General features: G+C 32.0%; 1 protein-coding gene across 1 annotated transcript; it reads right to left on the bottom strand.

Annotated features, from left to right (window-relative positions):
- Window positions 1–3,111: 3,111 nt before the first annotated feature.
- LOC115951224 (short-chain dehydrogenase reductase 2a) lies at window positions 3,112–4,420 on the bottom strand. Its single transcript, XM_031068414.1, has 2 exons — window positions 4,281–4,420; window positions 3,112–3,993 (listed from the first exon to the last, which is right to left on the bottom strand). Exons 1-2 carry the CDS (start codon window positions 4,364–4,366, stop codon window positions 3,165–3,167), a joined length of 915 nt encoding a protein of 304 aa, XP_030924274.1. The 5' UTR covers window positions 4,367–4,420; the 3' UTR covers window positions 3,112–3,164.
- Between the last annotated feature and the right edge of the window lie 4,532 nt (window positions 4,421–8,952).

The following is an 8,952-nucleotide window of genomic DNA, read 5'->3' on the forward strand; positions in this document are numbered from 1 at the left end:
TGGATGTGTCCCACAACTGGACTTTTTCTTCCCATTACTCCTATCCAGGATATCTTGGAGGCTTTAAATTCTCACTATTATGACACGAGTAGTTCTACAACTTACAATCACATACTTTTCTATAATATTTTTACAAACTATTTATATGAAAATATTTTTAGGGATTTTTATATAAACTCACCATTAATATTACTTTCTTACTTACCAATAATCTTCACCATATCAACCATTTATAAAAATAAAAAAATTGTAATATAATTTGTAACTTTAGCATTTTTCTTATGATATTATATGTGCTTGATACTCTTAGTCATGTAACGTGTTTCTCGAAAAAAAAAAAAAAAAAAGTAAGTCACGTAACATGCGGTAGATGTGGCACCAATCATAATGTCAATTTATAAATATTTTGTAATAAAAATGATTATAGATTTAACATTTTCCATTTTTTTTTTCCCTAAAAGATTTTTATAGTAAATCATTGATTGGTCAAAGCATAAGCTTCCAAATCGCGCATATCCCGCAAAGTTCTATAAACAAGCTTTGCCATTTTTTTTTTTCTTTCACTTTCTTAGTTTCTTATTATGCTTTTATTTTTTTTTCTCTTTTTAATTAATTTTTAAAATGAAAATTTTGTGGCTTTCAGTTCCAAGAGGTTAACACTTAGCCATCGCATCAATTTTTATATGACTTTATATGACTTGTAAACTGCATTGACAGACAAACAAAGGAATCCTTCAACTAAGTTATATGAAAGTTTTTGATCCCAGACAAAAGTTATGATTCAGCTTTGAACTAAATGTATCTTTTGGTCTCACAGAACAAGCAATTTCTTATACATTACATGATAAGACCATTTCGTTACTACTATTAAAATGTGTATTATAAGGATCGATCTGACACATTAATCTCTCTAACATATTAGATTATATTCGATATCCAAATCTTTGCTGGATTGAAACATTGGTATATGTATAAATATGAAACTTGTTCAACAATGGTTGGTGGATTTAATAGTAATCTAGTGAATATGATTGCAGTCGAGTACATACGTTCAACCTGATACGAGTATCTTCTACTTTCTTTTCTGACCCATGCCTAGCTGCTCCAAGCTGCCGGGACCAGTGAACCATGACTCTTTCTCTCTCTCTCAGTCCTCAGGCAGAGAGGCTAATATTTTACAATTACTCACATCTTGATGAGAATATTTTTGTACAAACAACATACACCCTGTACGGCACCATATCTTGGGTAATCTGTCAATAATATCAGTAAAAAATATGGTAAAGTTATTATTAATTTTATCACAAAAAAATTTACAAAGTGAGTTACAATAAATGTGATTGGTAACATGATATTTTAACAATATAATAAATGAATAAAAATTTTAATTATTTTTTGTTATACATTTAAAATTTAATATATCAATTTGTAAGACTTTGTAAGACTATTGCAGTAAATTATAGCACCATTAGCAATACTATATCTTAAGGGGAATATTGTAATTGATTGGGCACTTGGAATGAACAAACAACTTACACCACGTGTACGGCTTCAGAGTTTGGATAATATGACATTATTATAAAATGAAAAAAAAAATCAATTTTATTATATAAAAAAATATGTAAATCACTTCCATAACATATTACATAAATGCCTTAATTAATAGTTTCGTGATTAATTACACATTACTTGTTTGCAAGATTTACGTGATAAAAATTGGCTAAATATTTAGCATCATTCTTATAAAATGGTTTTTGTTATAAATTTCAGTTAATTCAATTAGTAAAATTTTTAGTAGTTAAATAAGAGATCTGGGGTTTAATCATTACCTACACCAAAAACCAATTAGTATATTAGTCTGATGATAAAAAAACACAATTATCAGAAGCGTACACAGTTGAAACTCCATTGAAAAAAAAAAAAAAAAAGCTTTTGTTTTCTATTTTTTTGATATTGAATATTAAAGAACTAGTTGCATGAATAACGTGGTTACCTCCCTTTCATGCAATCCGATGCTGATCACATGGCTTGGATGATACGTCGAAAGTTTATTGGACATGTCGGTTTAGGTCTTTGGTGGCCTCCACTTCGGATGGGAACTCAATGCATTTCAGATATTGGAGCCCACTGTGCCTCAAATTTTAATTTAATCACAGTTATTAAGCGATGGAAGAAGACAGAGAATAACAACTCACGGTGCAGTTATATTTGAACATTGACAGCTTCCAAGTTTAAAAGGGTTTTCTCAACGTTGAATTCCAAAGTTTGATTGAGGATTGAGCTGTCCTTGACGACCTTTCAGATATATTTATAAAGTTTGAATAGTGCAAGCCAGTAGAGAGAGAGAGAGAGAGAGAGACCATGCTCTAACCAAAAAGTTTGATAGCATATTGACCTTTATTTGGTAGGATTTGGAGTTTTTGGCCGTCTAAATTTTGACCTACAATTTTATTTGGACCTTTGCCAAGCACCCATTGAAAAAAGCTTGAGTTGGGGATTGAAATTTCGTTACTTCTAGGAATATTTTACCATAAAAAAAATGCACAAGCAGCCTCTTTCACATCAAAGTAACAAATCATGATAGACGGTGAAAAAGATATATATGGCTGTTTATATGCATTGCATTTGACAATACTATCACATTTTCAAGAGCATAATCACACCAATTGGTCATGATAGTTGTACGGTAGTTCTAAAGTTCTAAGACATCCTCACACAAAGTAACAAAAAAATTTTGTTTTAGAGTAATACGGAAAAGTTATTTAGACATGGGCTAAAAATCACCACCTCCTCAAATATGGGTGAAATTTAAATGATATAGTGAAATATGAAAATTTTAAACATGAAAAAAAAATATAGAGTTTTAATCTATGATGTTCACTTCTAAAACATGAAATTAAGTGTGCATTTGGTTTATCTTTTTTTGCCTTAATTAATTTATTTGTTTATTTACTTATGTCTAGTTTTTAAAAAAAATAAATAAATAAGATACAATTACACCTTTGCTAACTCTCAAGGAATAAACAAATATGTTTTTAAACTCATACTAGACAATAGGTTAAACAAACAAAGTTATTACAAGAAAAACAGTGATTCTTAATATAGCAGCAGTTTACATAAATTCTAATTAGAATTGTGGATTCAAATTCTGTTTTCTGAATTTGTTACAAGCCCACACAATTTCTTGAGGTGGTAATGCCACCATCTACAACAAGGTTATGACCACTAACATATTTGGATTCATCACTAGCAAGGTAAAGAGCAGCTTCAGCTATATCTTTAGCCCTCAAGGTTGGACCTTTCAAGTTGGCAAGTCCTCTCACAAAGTCCTCCATTTTCTCAACTTCTTGTTCCCGAGGCATCCCAAAATCCATGCAATCCTCTTCTTCATCATCATCACTCCTCCATGCATTAATTAACATGGATGTGGCAACACCAAATGGAGAAATGCAATTAACTCTAATCCCATACCGACCTAATTCACAAGCTGCATTCTTTGTAAGCCCAACAATGGCATGCTTTGAAGCTGTATAAGCATGTGGACCAAGCCCTCCCATAACTCCAGCTACACTAGCTGTGGAAATAATGCACCCACTTCCTCTAGGAATCATTACACGTGCAGCATGCTTAATTCCTAGTGCCATGCCTCTCACATTGACACGCATGACACGATCGAATTCATCGATATCGAAGTCTGCAATGCTCTTGTGAGCCTTGGATTGATTTCCAAGAACACCAGCATTGTTGAAAAGGATGTCAAGCTGTCCATAGTGAGAAATGGTGGATTGGATTAAATTCTCAACATCTTCTTCTAAGCTAACATCACAGTGAAAATAGGCAACCGAAGGAGCTAAGGAATTAGCAAGCGCATTTCCAAGAGTGTCTTCAACATCAGCAATGATTACTTTGGCACCATGTTTAGAAAAAAGCCGTACTGTTGCTTCTCCAATCCCTCTAGCACCACCAGTGACAATGGCTACTTTTCCCTCCAACCTATACAACAAGCACAAAAGAATTCTTTAGTAAATTTTGTTTCATCTCAAACATGTACAATGAATAGCCAAACCACATTTACACAGAGCTAGCCAAAAAAGCTCAACTTCTACAATCACAACATGAGACCAAGCATTACAGCTGGGTAATTCATTTTAGTACAGAATATGAAACACACCACAAACTACACAAAATTCTTTAGTTGTTTTTGTTCATTAACATTGTCATTACCCAATTAGTGAAAAAAATCATTTTCAATAATTGGATAAGGTAAAAAGAGTTAGTACCTTCTAGGGGAGGGAGGAACATTGTTTTCCCTTCCTAAGACATGAATTCCCTGAAGGGTTTTCTCGTTCATCACTTGGACAGACATGTTCAGTCACAGTAAAGCAAAATTATGAGAGAGAGAGAGAGAGAGAGAGAGAGAGAGAAAGAAAGAGAAAGAGAGGGTTTGGATGTGCAAATGAATGAGGTTCGAAGAGATTTTATAGGCAGTGGATATATGCCTTATGTGAGTGGGCTGTGTGAGTGGACTATGTAATAAAAAAAAACCTTCTTTTGAAAGTACCTGCTTTTTTAAAAGAGAGAATGCACTATTTAGCTATAAAATTGGTGAATATGTCGGCTAAACGAAGGTGGTTTTTCAAACAAGATCTTGATAGGCTCTAAACGAGTGAATTGGTCGCCAAAATTATGGTCAAAGTTTCAGAGTTTTCTTAAACAAGGTCTTGGACTTTGAACTACCTAAGCATATAGACCATGGTTAATTTCCTTGTGCTAGATCTTTGTTGATGCCTAATTTCCTAGTTAGCTGTCTTAAGCACAGTTTCCATGAACTTCCTTTTCAAGAAACCATGGCTTTGATTCTCAACCAATTCTCAACCAAGAAAGAAAAAAAAACGATGGCTTTGATTAACACGGACATGATTACTTGGGGTCAACCATACAGCCCATATAACTAGAGGTCAAGATCACTAGCACGACCGTGACATCATTGATGAAGTCCTTTTTATTTAACCCATAATCTCCTCCATTCGTGGAATAATTCATATTCAATTCAAAAGAATGGTGGCAAGTGGACTGCTATTAATGCGTATTGTTTTTTTGAGTGAAAGTAGTAGAGAGAGGCAAATGCTAGCTTATTGTTTAAGCAAATCATTTGGTGCAAATTAGTTCTTTCAAGTCCATGTCTATGACTTTTTTATGACCCACCTGCAGTTTTATGATGGCTCTAAGTCCATCACAAGTCACATGGTAATTGAATTGATGAGGCCTCAAAGTAGCTCCAATTACAAAGTCCATCACCATCTTTATATTGATGTCATTCTGGTTTGTTCAATTTTTTTTTCCCCATATTGATGTGTCTATTATGGCCAATTACTCAAGCCCATCATTATAAGTTTTGTCTGTAACAAAGTTGGTACAGGAGCTCCAATTAGATCAATCGGTCAAACCTGGCATGTTGAATAAAAAAATTGAAATTCAAACTCTATCCATTATTGGTGTATAATTATTTGAATTTTTTTTTTTAAATCGATTGATATCATTGGCATAATGATTATAAATAAAAAATTTAAAAAAAAATTTGGAATTCAAACTCTATCCATTATTGGTGTATAATTATTTGAAAAGTTTTTTAGAAATCAATCGGTGTCATTGGCATGATGATAAAAAACAATTATCATAAAGTAAACACTAAAAGTTGAAATATTATCATATCTAAAAATCTTTAAATTGTCATGTTAATTTGGCACTAAATGGAAATCAAATCTAGAAAATCTTCTTGTTTTAATTAGAATCTAAATGGCATATGTGTTTATGAAGTTTTAATAACTGATGTGGACGGTTTTAACCTTTGATTGACAATGTCCTTTTTTTTGGGGTTGAGAAAATTGACAATGTACTTAATTAGTATAGTGATTTTACAAAATTGGGATTAAGGAAGTTATGATAATTGGGGTGTGATTCTGAGTCAGATATGAACTTTATAACAAGGTTCGGACAAATTGCATTACTCAATCTGTAAAGACCAACACAGAAAGCATGGGGTCATTGGTTATTGTCACAATAATAGTAGTACTTTTAACATTCTATAATCCTTATAGTGAACTCTAAAGAAGAAAATGACGTTTATGAAAATAGTGACGAATATGTTTTCCAATTATATATTGCAATAAAATTTTGGGACGAAAGCGTTGACATAACAAAACAAAAGCAGAAAGCCGAGCTTGTAAGGTGTAGTGTTAAATCAAACAAAATTCCAAGCACTGGCCAACATTTTGTAGTCAAAAAATAGGACAAGATAAGATGCTATGGACAATTTCTTTTTGTTCCACTGCTTTTACCAAGTTGGCCTTTGTTGTTTATACATGTAAGACTCAAATGTGGTAAGAGCTATTAATATTAGTTCAACTAATCATCGCACATGTGAGACTCAAATGTGGTGAAAGCTATTAATATTAGTTTAACTAATCATCACACAACCTTGGTGAGATAGTCACTCCACAAGTATAAGTGTTTATCTGGTGTAAGGGTAAGGGCTAGGATTCAAGTTTCCAAGAGAGAGTTTCATACACATATACACTTAGATTAGGTTAAAGTAGAAATTCTATTTTGTATAAAAAAATTTTAAAAATTAAAAAAAAAAAAAAAAAAAAAAAAAAAAAAAAAAAAAACTCAACTAAAAAACTTCAATTACTTTATTTGATTGGCCTTATTAGTGGACCTTCCATGTAGGACTTAAAAATTAATCACCCCTAATCATGTGTTAATTTTTTGCAATAATGGTCCCCATTGATATATTCTCATGATACCAAAAGAAAAATGATTCCCCACATAATACCAAAAAAATTATGAAATAAGGGTATCGTATTCTTTATATTGTGTTTACTCTTACTTCCTTTTTGTTTTTACTTTTCATATTGATAGATAAATAATGGGAAATGGAAGAGATGGAATTTGATATCAGTTTATAATTTAGTTTTTTGTTTTTTGTTTTTATATATAGCTTTTCAAAACCTATATTTTCTCATTTTTTTTCAAATTACAATATACTTTAACATACTTTCAGCACAAATTTTTTAACAAAATGTTAAATAAGATGTTTCCAAATAGACATGGCTGGATTATCACTTAAGATGTCATAAACTCGTAAAGGATGTGGTTGCTGATTTTCACTTAAAAGTTTAAAACCCCATTCTATACTTTCTTTCTTTTTCTTTTCTTTTTTTTGTTGTGTTTCTTGGTGGGTGAGTCCAGTGGGCTAAAACCACTACAATGAGGCTAATAACATTGTTGGACTTGGATGAAAGATATGAGCCCAAGACCTTAAAACCATTTGATCAGCAAATCACAAGACCATAGTCACCAATTGGGCTGGAATGCTAGGACCACAATTGAGATTCTACTCAATTTAAAGTTTTAAACACGTAGTTGGGCTGGAATTCTATCCCAAGTTGAATCAAAGAACAGAGCTCCGAAGCAATAGTGGTGCAGTTTTTTTGGGCCTTTAGATAAAAACACCGGCTCGTCGAACCTGTCTCTTGTCATCGTGTCATGCTAAGATTCTGAAACTGACTAGATTGGCAACTTTTGCAGTTGGGACAAGGCTTATATTCTCTTCTAGTCCAACAACTTTAAATTATCTGCTGAGGGTCTCTAATATAATGTATTTATAAGCAAAATTTGATCACCCAAGGTGAGTAGTCTAATGACAAAGGCCTTACGCTTATTTGGTTTGGTTGGGGATTTTGATGGAATTGAAGTTAAGTTATAGTTGAACCCACCTGAGAGAGTGTGGTCTTACATTCCCATTTCTATAAGCTCTCATCTAAGCTCTTAGACATTAATTGTTTTCTCAATGAGAAAGTGTCACAACTTGCTGTGGTCACACCCAAACAGTGACAGTAAAAGAATCTCCTCGTCCTCTTTACCTTGAGAATACACCATACATGTGTTTATTTCCAATTTCAAGATGTCCATTCGATTTTAAGTTCTACTGCAGCCTCAAAAGTCATGAATAATTCCTTCACTTTATACCATAAACCAACTATGGGTGGCCAAGAAATTGAAGGAAAAAAAAAGTGTTAGCTTTAACTACTAAAGTCACACAATTGTGTAATCTTGTCAATAGTCTATACATTTATTTTATATAAAAATAAATAAATAAATAAATCCTATAGATTATATACTGAATTTAAAATGTACAGCAATGAGGCACAAGTCAGGAAAGAGAAACTTATCCTACTAAGGTACTCTTTAATCAAAGACTTTATTTTGAGAAAATTACATCAATTGATTTAGATAAGTCTCATTGTTATTCAATTGTGATTTATGTATTTTGTAAAATTCATAATAATTCTGGATCATGGAATTGATGTATTGTTAATGATCTAACAATTAATGAATTTTACAATACAATGACAATCAATAATATAATATCAATTTATGGCAAAATGTAATTCAAAAACTAGGAAATTAACATATCTCAAGAATTACAACTTCTAATTAATATTGCTTATCATGTTTATTTGTTGATCTCTTAGCTTATTAAAGATCTTTATTTTATTTCATTTTTATAGTTTTGCTGGTCATTGTTATTTTCTTAGTTTAGTGTTTTTTTTTTTTTTTTTTTAGAGAGTTTTAACTTATGGCGTCTTTTTTTTATGATATCTCTTTATCATCAGATTAAGGCATCAATTAGTTTTTTATGTAGGCGATAATTGAATCTCGGATCTCTTATTCAACCATCAAAGACTATACCAATTGAGTTAACTAGAACTGATGAGAATCAACAAGCATTCAAGGATCCATTGCATATTCCAGTTGGGCCTATTACTAAAGCAAGATCCAAGAAGATCAAAGACGCACTTAATGGGCTGATTCAAGAGATTTGGGCTGATTCAAACGCGTGACATTCCAAGCTGGGCTCAAAGGAAGATGAAGACGTAATAAATTTAA

This window comes from Quercus lobata, chromosome 7, assembly GCF_001633185.2.
Source record: "Quercus lobata isolate SW786 chromosome 7, ValleyOak3.0 Primary Assembly, whole genome shotgun sequence".
Classification (NCBI taxonomy): Eukaryota; Viridiplantae; Streptophyta; class Magnoliopsida; order Fagales; family Fagaceae; genus Quercus; species Quercus lobata.

Excerpts from the sequence above, each read along its gene's own strand:
- LOC115951224 (XM_031068414.1), bottom strand. The coding sequence starts at position 4,366 with ATGTCTGTCCAAGTGATGAACGAGAAAACCCTTCAGGGAATTCATGTC. Across the intron at positions 3,994-4,280 it reads GTTCCTCCCTCCCCTAGAAG|GTTGGAGGGAAAAGTAGCCA; the intron begins GTACTAACTCTT and ends CTTGTTGTATAG.